The sequence below is a fragment of the Coturnix japonica genome, chromosome 4 (assembly GCF_001577835.2).
Source record: "Coturnix japonica isolate 7356 chromosome 4, Coturnix japonica 2.1, whole genome shotgun sequence".
Taxonomy (NCBI): domain Eukaryota; kingdom Metazoa; phylum Chordata; class Aves; order Galliformes; family Phasianidae; genus Coturnix; species Coturnix japonica.
The window spans coordinates 50,921,517-50,940,246 of NC_029519.1; the positions used below are offsets into that span (position 1 = coordinate 50,921,517).

At 36.7% G+C, this 18,730-nt stretch overlaps 1 protein-coding gene across 32 annotated transcripts in view; it reads right to left on the reverse strand.

Moving 5' to 3' along the window:
- Window positions 1–18,730, reverse strand: part of ANK2 (ankyrin 2) — a 316,117-nt gene that overhangs the window by 96,792 nt on the left and 200,595 nt on the right. For 27 of the 32 annotated variants that reach the window (XM_032444310.1, XM_032444308.1, XM_032444306.1 and 24 more), the window contains exons 5-9: window positions 13,499–13,597; window positions 9,873–10,058; window positions 9,356–9,379; window positions 7,163–7,261; window positions 5,906–6,004 (exon numbers count right to left, since the gene is read on the reverse strand). In XM_032444310.1, coding sequence (XP_032300201.1) covers window positions 5,906–6,004; window positions 7,163–7,261; window positions 9,356–9,379; window positions 9,873–10,058; window positions 13,499–13,597 — 507 coding nt within the window. The remainder of the gene's footprint in view (window positions 1–5,905; window positions 6,005–7,162; window positions 7,262–9,355; window positions 9,380–9,872; window positions 10,059–13,498; window positions 13,598–18,730) is intronic. The other 5 variants (XM_032444311.1, XM_032444309.1, XM_032444304.1 and 2 more) reach the window with 1 other exon arrangement.

The window sequence follows — 18,730 nt, forward strand, 5'->3', positions numbered from 1 at the left end:
CATATGTATTCTACAAAGGGAATTTATTTGGTATATCTTTTCCATTTCTGGCCTTTTGTACTCTACATTTTAATCAAGGTGAAGTGTTCCCACTCTTTATTTGCACAGTGACTTAGATGTTGCTCTATTTAATTGAATAGCAAAAAAAAGGTAGAACTGTGATGGCTTGGAGGGAAAAAAAGACCCAGAAGGGAAAAAGAAGAATAATATAAGACAAGAAACACCCAGATTCCACAAGAAATTCTAGTTGAAAGTAAAGTAAGAACTAAATTGTTTGAAAAACAAAAAACATATTTTTCACCTTTGTTCTTAGCTATAATTGCCTGTAAAATAGACTATAATATCTATCCAATTAGACTGTCATAAATTTTATAAACATGTACCATTTACTATCTGTGCACTTCTCTGTAGGCAAATTAAACAATGAGATCTGCAGTTTTCCCAGGTAGCTCTCTTCCCTCTTTCCACACTAGGTAAAACAGTATATTTAAAATATACAGTATATTTAAAAACTTATTGTACATTTAATACCTCAGACTATTATTTGTGCTTATTTTTTATTCAACGATGAGGGAAACTGAAAAGAGAGAGTTGTTGTAGTAGAAATACAATGATGACACACTGATATTAATCAACATTAAGAGAGAGACACTGCTGTACCAAATGAGTCTGCTTTTGTACCATTATCTATTACCCATGATCCTCGCTGCTCTGATATCTGTTGCAGCAGTTTGTCTACACCCCTTTTTAATTATTCCATTGTGAGCTGGTACATCTCATTGTGTGAAGAACACACGCTGACTGAAACAATAAACATGTCTTTTGACTGGACATACAACATAGGGTTGAAGAGACACAAACTTGAAGCACAGAAAGAAGTATGAAATTCCATGTATCTTTGTCTTTGGAAGGTCAGTATTACCCTCTCCTCTCAAATAATATATATAGCAGAAGTTCAGTGTTTTCATTTTCCAAGAGACTTCCTGTACTTGGCATTCAATTGTTCTGGTATGTGGTACTCTCCTAGCACATGCTGCAATGTATTCAGCAGGTGGGTCACTGCTTGCAATAACACTACAACCCACACTGTATGTATGGAGGTCATGAAATTCCATCACTTTTGCTTTCCTCTTAAATGGCTGTCACAAAATAGAAATTAAAATTTTGCCTTTTTTTCCCCTGAAGATCAATCACTGTTAACCCACAAAACTAAATTTTAATTTCACACACGACTCCAAACTGCAGAAATAGGGCAGACAAATTATGAGGTCATTTCATAGTAATTAAAATGCTTTCCCTTCAGTTTACCAGAAATACTGAAATAATAAGAAACTGCTTAAAAGAGAGTCTTGGGAAAACAGGAAATTAGGTGAGCGGTATCTTAACAGAAGGAGAGTTTTGCTCATTTGATGCTCATTGGAATGAAGACTGTTGATTGTACTTAAAAGCCAAAGGCCAAATTAATGCAGAATTCTTCCGAACTGCAGTTGCGTATTCTCATTTGTATGAGGGTAAAACGAAACCTTACTATGCTGTATGTTTGACATGCAAAATGGTCCAGATTTGCTTCACGCATAAGGAACTTTTCAATTGCTCATTTCAGCATTGCTATTAAACCACACGTGTTTAAAAATGAACAAGGCAAGCATACCTCTTGTTCTAAGCTCTCAGAGTCTTGACATAATTGAACATGCTCTAAAATACTCCTCCAAGTATGCCCCTCAAAGTAAGGATTTGAAAAATACAGCAAAAAATACACTATGTGATTGCCTGAGTAATGAAATATTAACTTAAATAACTCTCAATAATAGTCACCACATATGCAGCTTGCCTAGATGATCAGTACATCATCATCCCACACTCTGTAAACATTATTTTAATCCACTAAATTTTTTATAGCCAGTATCTGTATTGCGATTAGATATTTATAAATTCAACATTCCTTTAGGAGTGGCAAACACTGTTGATGAGTTATTAGTGATCTGCCCATTTGCTAAGGCCAGGAGAAAATGTCACAGCAGCTTTTATTCAGGAATAAACACCGTAACCAGAGCATTGGCCCAAGACAGTGTTAGGATCTGAGCACAACATGGCTTAGTGACAGGAAGCTCACAACCACGTTGTAAATGCAGACAGGCACACCTGTTCTGCCAGGAGATGCTAATATGAAACAAAAAACAAAAAAAAAACCACACAATAGGCTCCTGGAATGAGCATTAAGGGATGCTTTAGCTCATCCACCACAATAAATACATAAACAAATAATCCCAGAGAAAGAAAAATGGGATTTCACTGTTTTCACCATTTAATAGAAATAACTGGTTTCATGTGACAACTCCAGCATCTGAGGTCGGCAGGTCCTTTCCTACCTTCTGAGGGTGTTTCCGTAGTCACGCAAAAAAGGAAATACCAGTTAAACGAAAAGGGCCTGTGAAGAACAGTGTATTAAAAGTAAAAAGGGGGGATAAAAACAAACTCAAAATGCCATGCAATCTTTCTCTTTTTCTATATATAAATGAGACAGATTGCAAGAACTGCATTTGTAGCGCTGCTAAACCCCTCCAACAATGACATGTCAATCCAATGAAGATGTCTGATTACCTTTATTGTTACTACGAGCAGAAGAAAAAATAATAGGAACATCTACTATTGGCATGCTGAAACTGCTCTGTGTAAATGCTAAAATAACTCTCCCTGCAATAACCCTTTGCATGTTTCAGGAAAGCTAGAAATGCTTTCCTTCCCTCAAAGTCAGAATTGACAACTGACACATTACCCTTGATCATATGATGTCAATTTAATCAAAACTGATTACCACTATCTTTTACAGAGAATGTTCCGAATCTGATGCCAAGCCAAAACCCCTTGGATCTAAAACCCAGATCCACTGGTCTATCATAATAAAACGGTGCAGGTGAGAAGTTCAGCTAAATCCTAACATGTTTCAAAAACAAGTCCCTGAAGTCGTCATTCAGACAAAATCTTACAGATTACTCATCTGACTGGGATTTTAAATACGAAATGCTTTTGCACATGAGATTTTACTTGTTAATCATTTAGCCAACAAAACTCCAGATGAAGCTTTTGTGCAAATTACAAATAAAACATATAACTGACAGTATTAATAAAAGTTTCCTATCAATACCATTGCAAATTGAGTTTATGCTTCTGTTTTTGATAAAATGAGAAATGAAATCCCACTTTTTGAGCATTTATTTAGTGGTTAGTTGAGAAAAATTGTTTTAAAAAAAAAAATCTGTAAACCATACCAAAGAAACTAAGTAAAACATTGTTTTAAAACATATAGAGGCAGCAAATGGCTTTACTTGCAATTCTATCTCTTGAGTGAGAAAAAATTGAAAATATGAAATGTAACAAAACAAAAATAGTTAATTCCTGCAGTGAGTAGAGCTTTTCACTGACATGCAACATTAACTATGGAACAGTAGGACACATTCATTATTCACTCACTTTGAAGAGCATACATTTTAATTCAAGTAGAATTTTCTTTAGACAGAACATCAACTCCTAATACTTCATTTTCAAACAATAGAACATTTCATAGATTAACTATGTATAACAAAAGGACTTGGACTCAAGATATGTTAAAATAACTTTCCACATCTTAAGTTACATATTATCAAATGCCACGTAAAATGGTTAAAAATAAAATGTATGAAACCAATGGCTACTTCTTCAACCAAAGAGCTTATTTTGATACAGTTAGAAGATGACAAATAAAAGCCCAAGCTATCTGGTAATGAAATAAACTAGTACACTTAATTCCACTGTTTTTCAGTGAATCTGACCTACTGGAAAAATGCAAGGGTGCTTTAAGAGAAGTGGAAAGGCAAATATGGAAAGGCAAGCATGTTAGTACTGAGGAGGACTAGGCAGAAGTCTCTCCTTTAAAGCACAATACACACATACGCACAGCATGCAACACACAACCTACCTCTTCAATACCCTACATACTCACGGCCATAGCAAAGCACAAGGCATGCGGACAAAGCAAAGAGAAAAGAAAAAGACACCGAGACTACATAAATAGCTGGCATGGAGACAAGAGAGATGGGGCGACACCGACAGCAGAACCAAAGCTCTGGAATCTCCCCCACTGGAAAGTACACACAGCTGACCACCACCACGTGTCTTCGAGCGGATGGAAGGCAGAAGATGGAAGCAAGAAGCTGCTGAGCCTGTGCAAACTGGAATACATGTGCTTTAGGATACCTTTATCATTTCCCACTGAAATCTTTCTGCTGACAGTTTTTGAGCTAATATAGCAGCTGACAAAGGGCAGGGAGCCAAGACAATGCAAAGACTCTAAATTTAGAGCCTTCCACCCATACTGGGCAAAGTCTCATCCTTTCAGTTTAATTCACAACTGCATATATTAGCCTTTTTGAGTGCAAGGAGAAAGGAATATAACTTGACCCCATATAATCCATGAAGTCCTTTACAATCACCTGGGCCAACTTGTCCAAAACAAGCATCTAAATATTGAATAAGAAATAGGGGAATTCAATACTGTCATCCCATAGGCCAAATGTACTGTTCCATGCGACCGCTGTGCTTATGCTTATGTGGAATATCTTTACTGTGGTGCGTTATTACAATTTCATGCCTCTCTTTACCATAGGATAATGGAGAATTTGACCAGGGATGATTTATTGCACACCTTCATGAGAGCTTTCATTTTCCACCATCATCAGTTTCAAAAAAAAAAAAAAAAAAAAAAAAAAAAAAAAAAAAAGATCAATAAGAGCAAGAGAGGAAAAAAAAATCAGAAATCACATTCACATACAGAGTTGCATAACAATTGTGTTTTGTCTTTGTAGCTTATTAAGCAAAAAAATGGTTAACAGCTGCAGCTGAATAAACCACAAGGGCAGCTGAATGCAAACAAAAACAATATTGCTCCTATATACAGCTCTAAACGATGCGTTCTGAAATATCGTCTATTACTTGTAGATAAAACCTTGCAGATAAGTGCTAAAAAAACACCAGCTTTCTTGGACAAGTCCTGTGATCTTTGGTTTGCATTAACAACTACATTTTCTTAGATGGCTTCAAAATCCAATTTTAAATAGTTGATCCTGTACATATAAATTGGTGGGTTTTTCTTATGCCCTGAATGAATAAAGAGGAAGGTATTGCTGTGGCTTAATCCAGAGAAAAGGTGATGTGCTGCTGGAGCAGTGTATGCTACTTGTTACCAGTGCTGACAGTTCAATATTAAGTCCACCAACAGTTTTCCCTCTCATGGTTACTGGCAAAAACAAACAGAAGTCAGGGGACCAAAAGGCTTAGCTGAGTTTAGATCCCACTGCTGTGTAGCTCTTTCCTCAGGAAGATCAGACTTTCTTTGGCATTTACTTGTGTGATACAGGCAGACTATACAAGAGACTGAAGAAAATAGTTTTTTTGCCTCCTATGGATGTCAACACCTGCTATTCTTTAATCTGACACTGCAGAAAACAACGTATATAAAATAAATAATCTGAAAACTAAAGGTAGGATTCTGAATACAAAAAGGGTACAAAAATATTTCTTTTAAAATTATTTTTGGAGTCACCATATAAATTTAGCCCAAGTTTCAAAACAGTATATTTTTGAAGATGCAGTGTTCAATGTTTTTGGAACTCTATTCAGCTGAATATTTTATGGTATTGGGTTGGTGTTTTTTTTGAGTCATTTATAACAGCTGCATCTAATGTCTCAGTTTAGGGACAGAACATGTAACACAATTACTGAAGCAGAATACCTAGCTATGAATCTTGATGTTCCCAGTCTTTGGCTTAAAAAGAAACAAACAAAAAAACCAAGCAAGTGAAAAAATTGCAATCCATTCCCAAGAAGGATTATAATAATGGTAATATATTCAGGGAATAGAAGCACTCACCCTGGTTTTGGCATCGATCTGCCCTCCACGATCCAACAAGAGCTTCACCATGTTTGTGTTTCCCCTTTTGGAAGCGACATGCAGTGGGGTGATTCCATTCTACACCATGAAAAGAACAAACAATGAGCATGACAGATCTGAAGGTGTTTGATGGTGGTGAATTTCTGTCTGGATCACAAAAAATGTTACAATCACATTAATAGAGAATAAACAAAAATGTACTTGAGCATCAGACCTAGGCACGCACCATATAAGCTAGAGTTAGTAATTCCTTTCTAAGTAAGAGTATTTATTCATTGTTTGATTGTTCCATAAGCAAAGCAACACATGTGCCAAAGCGGCAAACATCACAGTCCCAGAGTCAGACAAATAAACAAACATACACCAGAGTCCCAATGAGTCAATATTCACAAAACACTGATGCATTTAAATCTTTGCAACACACAGATTACATGAATGCATGAATCCTGCACAAAGTAATCTTGTAACTGTAATGTATATAGTGTAAAGGAGTAGATCCTGCTTAGGCTGAAAGTCCTTGCAAATGCTTTGGGTGGGGAAAGAAAAAATACCTGTTCCAGATAGGCAAGAGGAGGAAGTCAGTACAAAAGGCACAACCCTAATGTTATTCAAAGTGTGGCAATGCATAATTAAACAGAAATTTGTGATACAATTGCTTCAGTGATATACAGATGATCAGAGGTTCTTATAGCACCAGATGACATACTTCAAACTAAGTAATGTGCAACAATGTACAGCATATAGACTATATTAGGCAGCTCTGCAGTAGCTTATCTAGAAGAGTAGTCTGGGATAAATTAGTACTAGCTGTGGCAGTGTAGCTTATTATTTACTATTTCAAAGTATGTTTAAATGCAAAAATATCTAAGTGAATTAGTACAGCAAATATTGAATCTTTGACAGGAAAAAAAAAAACAATATATTTCTGAAGGGTATCAAACTGACAAGAAAGCTAAAATGAGTTGACACATCCTGAGCATATCAGCACTCTACAGCAAGTCAAAGGAGCCTGCTTCCATCAGCTGGGAATACTGGTTGCTATAAATTTCTGAGGACTTTGCTGCATTGCACGGAGGCAACTTTAAAAAAAATTAATATTTAAAAAAAAAAAAAAGTTAAATACAACAGAATTTCAGCATTATTTTGCTCCTCATTTATTCTTGACTAGAAATTACACAGATACGCTTCCACTTTCATGGGCCATTACAACTCAAAGAGACAAAAACTCCTCCATACCCTTGCTGTGAAATCAACTGCAGCTCCTCGGTTTAGCAGAAGCGTTGCCACATTGACATTTCCATAATGTGCAGCTATGTGCAAAGGTGTAAAGCCACTCTACAAAAAGAAACAGTCTTTATTTATAGAAATCAATTTATATAATACAATCAACTTAACTAGAACTTGATTTTAAAAGTTACTGACAAATAATTGTGTTGAATTTACTGAGTTTACCTATGATATAGCAAAGTCTTTCAGGCAGAGTATATAGTTTTCATGTGGGAAATTATCAAAAGTGCTTCATACTTTCATTTTTTTTGCATGCCAATAAGAGGTCAGTAGCATTCATTCCAGAAAACATTAATATATCATTAATTCTAAAAGAAATTAAAGGTAATTTCCTTACTACAGTTCAGAAACAACACAGGTCTTTTAACCTGCACCTGTTCAGTAGTTCTGCCTTAAAGTCAACACAAGTCCTTGGACTCTTCTTGTACCCATCTAAGAATTACAAATTTTGAGAACACCCTTCCTTCTCTTTTAAAAAGAAAGCAGAAGATATTCAATACCAGGAGCTTAGTCTATATGAGAAACTTTACTAAGCAAGCTACATGTTATAAGAACCATAATTATTTACTTTTTATACATTTCAGATCTCAATGGATCTGAAGAAACTTTGCAATCTATATGTCAGAAAATACATGATTGCCTCTAGAGCACTAGAAGGCGAAACATTCTTCAGCTAGAAGATACCAAATTACTTGACAACAGAATAAAAAAGAAAGTAGGACACCCAACAAGCTTTTAGTCTCATAAGTAATTCAAGTAGAAAGGACCTCGTTTTTGAAGGTTTCCCTGAAGAGCTTTACACTGATTTGATTTTACAGTCTTGCTAGCAGTTATGGGAAAGAGAAATACTTTTCACTTCTGCACTGCACTGTATATTCAACTACTTTTCTTTCAGTGTACCAACTATTAAACTGCTCATGGAATAAAGCAATGTATAAATATTTGCATTAAAATGTGGAATAAAGGCAGATGTTGAGCCCTGAAATCTATTTTATTCTTGACAGAGCAGTCAGCCTATTATTTTAAGCTACTTCAATTAACTTCTTTGCCATGTTACAGGTGATCCTGGTCTAACTAAAAACAGTCATTAAATTCACAGAATTGTTGCTGTGGTAAATTACCAGGAAAATGTCTGCTGAGGATATAGGCATACAAGTACAATACTGTATTAAGTTATAGAGTAAATTTATGTTGTATTAATACAACTTCTCAGCACATGTATTTGCACTGTGACAAATGCAAGGTACTTAGAAGTAATGTAACAGCCAGTGAAAAAGTTGTAAACTGCTTTACATTTACTGCTAGAGAAGAACATGTCCATAGGCAGATGACAGTGAGAAGCCATTGTTATTTCAGTTCCCATTGCAGGCTGCCTCACAGCAATTTGCTCACGCGTGTACACACCAAATGTGGAGCATATTCACGTGTGCATGCATTCAGAATTCATTCATCTCATCTAACAAAGAAATGATCATTTAAAAGGCAGGATTCAAACAATGACTGTGTTCTTGGAAATACTGCTTTATCCTAAATGTGACAATAATTACTAGGGGATAAATCACAGTTCTAGCTGATCTGATGTAACATTTTTAGGAGACATGCTCAAAGAGTCATTACTTCCACAGTCGATATTAAAAAAACGCACTATGTATTATCTCTTAAGGACTTCTGAAAACTTTATTGACAAGATCATAAGAACAGTGGTAAAAATAAACAGATGCTCTGAACAAGTTGTTTTTTTTTTTACCTTGGAGGATTCAGTTATTTTTTCTACTGAAAATGTATTTTACAATGTTTCTGGCTCAGCCAGATACCTTAATTTAGTTATGCCAAGTTAAGTGCATTTAGTGAGCTAGAAAAACATCTTCAGTGTTCTAGCTCCACCACTTGCTTCAGACTTCTTTGAACTGAATGTGAGTTCTGAAAAGTTTACTTAATATGGTAACTACAGTAACAGTTACAAATTAAAAAGAATTCTAAGATAAAGAATGAATAATAACAGGTTTGCTGAGTGACGAAATGTTACGGATTAAAAAAGAGTCATAACTTCGCTTTTTATGACAAATAATAAACGTTGTCACAGAGCAGAGAAAATAATTATAAATAATAGAAAGAATAATTAAAAATGTTTGATCTCGGTACCTCAGTCGTCCTATTCACCATCATCTGATGCAGCATGGTTTGGGAAAAAGAGGAAAGATATTAAAGATTGGCTGCAAAACCAAGAACTAAGTTGCTTTTTGAAATGAGTTATGCTGTTATAATGGGAAAAGCCATCCAAGCATGCATTAATATTAAATACAACATATTTTCCCAAAGGCAATAAACCAGTATCCTATTTGATAGGGAAGCAGTGATTTTGCTTCCATTTCTATTTCTTTGGTTTATAAATAATAATAGAAAGTTGGTTATCACTGAAATGAGAGATATAAACAAAAAGCAAAAAAAAACCCAAAAAACAAAAAACTGTAGCTTGTAATTACAGTGTGGCTAAACAAGGCAGAAGTAGAAACATTACTGGTGATACTGGTCTAGAGACTCATCTTTCCCCACAGAAGAAATTACCTTTAACCCTTAAGATGAAGGAAGCAAAAGCTGGCTGCCCATCGGCACTCAGCCACATGAGTGCCCTGTTTCCTGTAGGCCAGCATCATGTTACCTTGGACTGCACATCAGCATTGTGGTCGTTCTGCAGTAGGAGCGCTGCTGATTTGGTGTCATCTTTTCTGGCAGCAATGTGCAAAGCTGGTAATCTCACTTTCCCCTTGGTGTCATTTTCCAGCAGGATAGCCACTGCTTGATTGTGCCCTTGTTGCAGAGCAACAGCTAAGGGAGTGAAACCATCCTGCAAGGGAAGAAAACAAAACATACTCAGTAAGATGAAGGACACAGAGATTCAGTGAACTGCACAGCACTGTGCACATACAGAAATATGCTAAGCACATCAACAACTCTTTTCTGCCTCTGCACCACAATGCACACCAATGAAATGGCATCAGAGGCGCAATGTTTTAACCCAGATGTGACTTCAAACATACCAGAAGAATTCTTTTTTTAATTCAAAGTGTTGTTTGTTTGCTTAAGTATGGTAACAGGATCATTCTACAGTATCTGACCTCCTTACTTGTCATAAAATGGAACACAATGTGTATTCTAGCAAGATTTTCGTAGAAGAAAACATATCTCCAGATGCTTTTGTTTCCCATTCTAATTAACATATAGCCTATAACTCACAAAAGCCAGCTAATATTTAGCAATTTATTCAAATTCCAAGTGGAAAAACATTACATTATTTCTGGAAATCTGAAAAATCTGTTTTTCCCTTGTATTTTTAGATTTGCTTTAAAATTGTTTTCAAAATTTCACACTCTGCCACATTTGCCCTGAACTCCCAATGCTTTAAAATGCATCACAGGCTCAAAACTGAGTCTCAATTGAAGTACTGCCTACTCATCTATAAAACTAAACCTAAAACAACAGAACTAAAAGTTCAAGTCTTGCATATTGTCTAAGCACATGTACTATGTTCACATGCTGGGCTAGAAGGCAGCTAAACCATGAAGAACAGTATAACCCTCAAACTGAGTCTCTGACAAGAAGGCTGGTGGATAATAGTGCTACAAAAAGGGAAGGGAATAAATCAAAATTTTCTGTATGTAGATCAGAAGGAACAGCAAACTAATTGAGATGCATTGTAAAAGGCATAGGAAAGAGACAGAACTGACTGGGAATAGGAAAATAGAAAGATGTAAAATAATAAGGGGAAAGTTGGGAAGGAATGAGAGCTAACGTTGAAAGAAGCATCTGAAGAATTGCCAAAGCAATTTTCTCCTCTAGTAAACTAATAACGTTCACTCCCTTTTGAGCTGAACTGTGGGTAGGTGTATTGTAACAACTATACTCATACAGTTTCTTTCTGTAGTAGAGATTACATTCTGTACAGTGAAATAAAAAGTGGTGAACAGCTGATGAAACAGCTGAACTGCAAAGATAATTCTGAGATTGGGGCTACATTAGGTGCCAAAATGGCTTAATGCATTTGCCTTTTGCCTCTGGAAACATGAGAACAAATCCTGGATTAGAGGCCCTGTGAAACTGAGATCATCCTGACCCTGATTTTGTACCTATACATATAAAGTGAAGGAGACATAAAATAGAGGGGAAAAAGCACATCCAAAGGCAGTGTCTGTTTCAGAGCCTCAAAGACAAGATCAACCACTTGATCTGTCCCACTTTATCTTCCATCTTTCTCTGAGCAGCTACTGCCATTCCTGCATTGTCCCTATTACTTGTAGGAGGCAAGGCTAACAGGAGCCCTGAGAACGTATTTCATTTCTCCACCTCCTCACGTGAGAACAACCTGTCTCTGAGGTCAAACAGAATGTCCTTCCAAAGTCTCACCTTATCAATGTATCACTTCTTTGTTCCATTCATAAGACTTAAATTCAGGGCACATGTGAAAGCAGACAGCAGCTCAGTCTTCTACTGAATGCACGTTTCAGTAATATTCGCATCACTAAGGACACTACCTGAGCAAGGTCTGAAACCAAAACTTATCTAGGTAAGTGATAAGGGGATAGACAGGCTTTACTTTTCAGGCCACAAAAGTGAGATCTGACCTTTCTGATGACAGAAGACAGACTTGGACTCAAGTTCAGAGTGGGGGCAGTTGGCTTTTCTCCTTCCCTGCCTTTTTTTTTTTTTTTTTTTTTTTTTTTTTACAAAATCAGAGAACCGTACAAATTCCAATGATGCCTTGATGTCTGTGTTCAAGCAGAGGCCACATTAATCGTAACATCATCTTTATAGTTCCTATAATCTAATGATCACTGCTCCTAATCACAGTCAATAAAAGTTATTTGGTGAAAGACTAAGGGCAGGGGACTGCATGTTGCACCCTGGCTGGGCCCTGGGAGAGCCAAAGATCCCCTGTGACTCAGTCACAAAGGGCGTGTTTCTGCCAAGTTGCCTGGTGATCACATAGGACTTCATATTTCATAAAGCTGCAGAGTAATGTGATCTCAATGTATGCAGGCTTCAAGAGAAGATTATTTTAGGAGCTGTCATCAAATGGTACAGTATCCACTGAAAGAATGGATAGTAAAGCAGCTGTTAACTCTAGCAGGTGAGTTTAATTAAAAGGAAAGCAGGCATAAATGCACCATCATCTTGAATGTATCCATTCATGAACATAATCTGGAATGGGTAAGTTTCCGTTCAGACTAAGAAAAAGTAATAAAAACAAGTAGTAAGGAAAAGCATGAGCAAAAGCTCTCTGAGAGTAGGAACTTTTTTGCCACTACTTCACATTTCATTTCAATTTATATGGAACAAACACAAAGCCAGTAGCACAGTCTGGTCACTTGTTCTCCTAGCTGAGAACAAAATAAGATTTAGCTGAAGCAAAGTAACAAAAAGTTGGGGAATGCACTGTTCATTATCTAGAAGTTTTCTCCATTGTCCCACAAGCCTCTCACTTGCAAAAGGAAGCTCTTGAGATGGAGACTCATCTCTTCCACTTCCATCTGCTTTGCTTGCTTGAAAGTTGCTGCAGGCAGTGAAATCCAGATCCCAGCAATGAAAGCCATCTTTCTGTACACTTATTCCCTCGTGATTTGATGGTAGAAGTAAACCATGTGAGGATAAACCAGCACATTCCCTGGTAAGCTCATTGATGCAATTCACATTAGCCATTTATCTTCCCCATGAGAACTCCTTTCTCTCCAGACAAGACTGGGACTACACCTGGCACTACCATTTCATTGAGGCCATCTTAGCCTCCTGTAATTTCTGCATCCTTTGGGAACTCTTTTCAAAGTCTCATTCACTTTTCACAAATATATCTGGGAAGTGGAAAGGAGTAATGGAAATATACTAAAAGTGGAAATCCTGGCCTCACTGGCGTCAGTAGATCATAGCATCATAGTCATAGTATCATAGTCTCGTGCGAGTTGGAAGGGACCTTAGAGATCATCGAGTCCAACCCCCCCGGGATTCGAGCCTCTGTGTAGCAAAGTGGCACTTCTACCACTTGCGCCACAGGGGGATTCGAACCCAGGGCCTCCAGTGTTGCAAGGTGGCGTCCTTAACCACTGCGCCACCAGAGGCACACAGATGTTTCGCTGTGAAATAATTCAGGCTGGATTTCATCCCTTGACTTCCTACAATTACCAGAACAGTTTGTCCATCCAATGTGTTTATTTATGAAAAAAATCTTCCAAGCGATCTGAATATAAAGGCAAAGGAAAATAAGAGTGGGTGTAAAAGAAATAACAATATAGTCACCTCAGTAGCTGTGCTTTGGTTGGCTCCATTCTCCAGGAGATATTTGACCACTTCAATATGGTTCTCTTGAGCTGCCATGTATAATGGAGTGAAACCATTCTAGGGAGAAAATATGAGAAAATACTGTAGTGAGAAAGCAGTGATATTGAAGTCCAAACTAATACATAGCTAAAAACGTACTTATGCTTTTTAACTTGTTACAAGTATATAAGTAGAACAACTAAGAATGTTTAACTTAATTTGGTAACATTTCGTGTCATTTAAAGCCACAAAAATCTATACACTTTCACACACATTTTCTTCTGATATATTCTCAGGAAGCACTGAGCGCACTCATTATCTTGCTGGCAATGGCTCAGGGATGGTAAAGCTGACAATAAAATTTTATGAAAGATAACAGGAAAGTAAAAGTTTTATCCCTTTATTACATCAGCTTATCCAAAGACATTGTCCTCTAGGGAACATCAAGTCCGCATCTTATGACATGCTGAGCAGAGATGACAAAGGCTTAATATATTACACAAAATTCTGTAATACATAAAACATAGCAAACATAAAGGAACCGAGCCTTGCAAAATAAGAGCTACATTTCTGACCACACAGTGAGTTGGTCAACTTACAAGAATCTGCTCTGGATAATACTTCTAAGTTAGTCAAGCTAAAGGCAGATTCATTAGAAACATTAACCAGAATTAATGCAAATACTATGTTAAGTAAGAACTTTGTTTTGGAGAAGCCAACTTGCTATGGAAACACTGAATTAATTTCCCAATGAAATGAAGTCTCTTTTTCAAGGTAACATAGTTATTTGTAGAACCAATATCTTTACTGCTGTCCTCTACATTACAAGTGTAGAAGATTACTCAGATAAATGTTATGTATGTTGTTGTATGGTGTGTGACATATATCATACACGTTGTAGCATCTCTTTTAATACGACTTTGTGTAAAATTCTAGCACTTCCACCAATAATCCTGGGACATAAACAGTTAAAAAATTGCACCTAACAACTGTTAAGCGAAATTTTTTGCCAAAACTGAGGCGTGCATTTCTATCTCTAGCAGATATTTTCCAATCTTCTCAGGAATTACTTGGAGGATGGAACTGAACGCTCTCATTAGAGTTACACACAGCATGAACAAGGTGTTCTGCAATTACACCACACAAGAGAAACGTAATTTGAAAGGTTCCCATTACCCTGGAGAAAAGGGATGGACATGCAGCATAATAAGGATGAGTGCTAGTTTCAATGCTTAGGCAGGATTAGCAAACTGGGCAAACAGGGAACAATGTGTTAGAAGAGAATATTGCAGAAAAAGACTTGAAGGTCACAGTGGACTACCAGAGAGTCACTGAGCTCATCCTGCTGTAATACAGACAATCACTGCACCGTTGTAAAAATTAAAACAGGGAAGTTATTTTTCTTTAAGAAAACCGTCACAATTGGTGTTATTTAGTCTAGCAACAGAAAACTGAAGGAAAAAATATAATGTTATTCAAAGAGGAAGGGAAGATTCATTCTGCGTGACGATAACGCTAAAACAAAAAGAAAAGCACACAATTTACTGAAGTTACGGCAAAGAAAATTCAGGTTAGACATCAAGAAAAGCCCCTTAACAGTAAGGTCAATTGTATTTTGATGGGCAACTCCCAGTTACCCCCAGTTGCCCCCATATTACAGGCAGTAAACCAGATGCACAAAGGAGGAACACAAGACCACATCTTCCATGTCTGTAACGGTGGCAGAGAGGCCAGCAAGCATGTGAGCAGAAGACTCACATGGCATAACAGAGTGAGCTGGCAGTAGGAATTATGAACAGACTGGTTTATTTTCAATTGCATTAGGACAGGACAGCACTGAGAAAACCGCAGGTAATAAAGCTGGCTGGCTTTGTTAGTTTTCCTTCTCACACTGGAAAGAACCTATTAGTAACTAACCTATAACTAGCAGTAATCTTCCACATGCCCGATTAGTATTTTAATACTAAAGTGTAATGTAGCATTTTTAATTGGTTCATGTATTTTGCAAAATACTTCATTGAATATTGTATGGATGAATACAAGGATCACATATGCACTCATATATGTAGAGAATATGAGAATTTTCAAGCCAAAGTAAACCTATTTGATAAAAAATTTAACACTGGAACAGGATCAGGGCAATAAACCATAGATTAGAACACCATACACAATACATATATGATTTCATTATCATTTAGAAATACTATATGCTATCCCACCCACTCCCAACACTGATCCAGACTGCCCACCACATCAGGTATGTTCTCCTAGCATTCTATAGTCCTACCTGTAACTACAGCAAATGTGTGTAAAGAAACTCTTGTCTACATAAAATCATAGCCTCTTTTTTCCCTTCAAACTTTATTTATAGTGTAAAATTACCATATGTATTTTCTTAAAAGCTTTCTTATTTTGGAAATTGCAAAAGCATGCTGAGTTTTATTTCTAACATTGCCTGCACCAGACATACTGAAAAGCTTCCTCTGAATTTATCCTCTGGCAAGGTCAAGCCTGATTTTTTCCACTGTCAGGGCGAAGTTTGCTTCCTCAATGAAGAACTGCTTTCAGAGCTTCTAATTGTGGTGTTCCTGACCTCAACATTTTTGGCTCTTATCCAGAGACTCCTATTTTAGGAGATTCCCAACATTACTGCTCTCCTTGGCAGAGCTCTACCCAGTGGGATAACCTGTTAGCCCTGCTGGAGCTCTTCTTTCTCTCTTCTCTCCTGGACTCCAGGACTTCCATGTTTCCTCCCACTCAGTACGGTTTCTCTGAAAGACTATGGTGTGCCTGCTCCTCTGTCTGTCTCCTACACAAGTTTCTTTCTCAGACAGACCTTGAGTTAAATGGAAATTTTCACAACAAAAGCATATCCCTCCCTCCTTTCTATTTACTTTTTGAATCGAAAATTCCCTTCCCAGTTTCTCATCTTTTAGTTTCAAAGAGCAACATTCCAATACTTGTTTTCTCTGTTCTACAGATACTTCAAAGTTCTAGATGCCAGACCTCTGCAAACCGAAGAAAAGCCTAGACTTGTTTCATTACTCACACCGTCTACTAACAAACCCAAGACATTCTGGTTAATAACGTTTCATGGATGTACTGCAGAGAACAACCTCTCTCTTGCTTGTATTAGTATGTAAACGGGATGCAGAAGTTTTCTTGGGGCTTGAAAGGGAAAAATATTTTAATTACAATAAATTTTCCTTGAGCTTATCATCTCATATTGAATCAACACATTCCAAAATTGAAGTAAAAATAGCGACTATAGTAAATAAATGTGGCAGGAAAAGAGGAAATACCCTTTCTTCTCATTTTCTCAAAGCCTTCTGCTGCGTCTGCACGTTTAGGCTCAGTGCATCGTATGGAAAACAGAAATTATTTTGTAATGATACATAGCATTCACTTTTACACAATGATTTCATCAGAGTATTTGTCATGAGGACATTCTACTCAGATTTGATTATCCTCCCAAATGCACACTGAAAAATGTTTACTGCAATATAAAATTATTATTGGGAACTAGCACTAAGCAAGTAGAGTATATTTCATGCTCCATTCTCTCTACTACATTCACTTATTTACTTGCTAATTTGAGAAAATGACTAGCTCTCAATGATTCTTCAAGCTAATAACGCTAATTGGCAAGTCTTAATACGACTCCAAATTTGTATCATTAAATTTTACCCAAGCCCTAATGAAGAATACAGTCTGAAGAAGCAAAGAGATTATTATTGAGAAAACCACACAGTTTAGCTGTATTTTAGGGCAGGCTTTCAAGGAATCAAGCTCTTTGTGCACAGTACCAAATGGCTGGGAGTACACAACTTCCAAACTGGGCTCAGAAACCACTCTGTTTGAATGACTGGCCTACCCAGATGAAGATGCAGCCCTTATCATCTATCCATATATACAAATATGTGTGTATATACATACATATATTTATATATATATATACACACACATACATGCTAATGAGGGAAAAAGAGAAAACAGATACATATTTCTCTTCAGTTTGCCTCATTTAAGATGACATATGAGGGCTGTGATTTAACAGCTAAAATAAACTCAAACATAATATTTTATTTTAAAAGCCTCCAAAAACTGTTTAAGACTGTATTAAAAGAAGACTAAAATTACTAGGAAAGATAACTGACACCTAACACAATTGTTTATATAGAACAAATGCTCATTCCTAGTTACTCTTCAAGATGTAATTACCAAGCAGGGTGCCCACATAGCCCTACCTACATCAGTTGTCTCACCTGTCTCTCCATCTTACTCTATGGGTTTTTGGTTTGAGATCTTGATTATCTTTTATCCTCCACTTTTGCTTCACATCAAGGAAATGAAAAGCTGTCAGTCAAGATCACAAATGAAAACCAAAGTAGTTAGACATCTTGTGGTAACCTTTACTACAATTGCCTAGTTGTAATTTCTCAAGATACATTTAAAGATGCTGTGAGCAAAATATTGCACAAATAGAAGCTTGGTTTTCTCTGGGTTGCTTGATTCCTTTGTAGGACCTGGCAATTTATCTAGACTGAGAGAAGTTTCTGTGAATTTAATTCTACTTTTCTTCCTGTGTCTCCTTCTTTTTCCACTCTTAGAACACAAGCCAGTTCCAAAAAGAAAGGGACACTGGCACAGAGGATAAGATATGAATGAGACAGGCTTAGATTAGTCATGAGACAGCACACTCAGATAATAAATTCTTCTTAGTAATGGCCACAGCACTTAAACAATAATCACTGCACAAACCTTTAAAATTCAGTAACTGTTACAGGATTTTTCTACTCTTCTGAATATTGCTTGACTTAAACAAAAATGACAAGAACCTGATCAAAATCTTTGTTCTGTGACACACAATTCATCCCCTTTGTTTCCTCATTCTTCCACAGATATTAAACTAAACCAGCGACATCTACATCCCATCATAGCAGTCAGAATAAGGCAACGCTACCTTCATTACATCTATGACTAAACAGAAATATAAATAACATTTACTGGCAGAACTGGAGCTCTTAATATTAAGAGTATAATAACCAATGCATCAAAAAACTTTCAGATTGCAAACGACTGCATTTAGACTGAGAAAATTCAGCAGGGTTTCACAAGTTGGAAACAAGTTGGTAAGTGCTAGTAAACAACATAATGAACAGATTAAATTATCTGCAAAAATAGAATTATTTGATGTAAAGTGGCACAGCT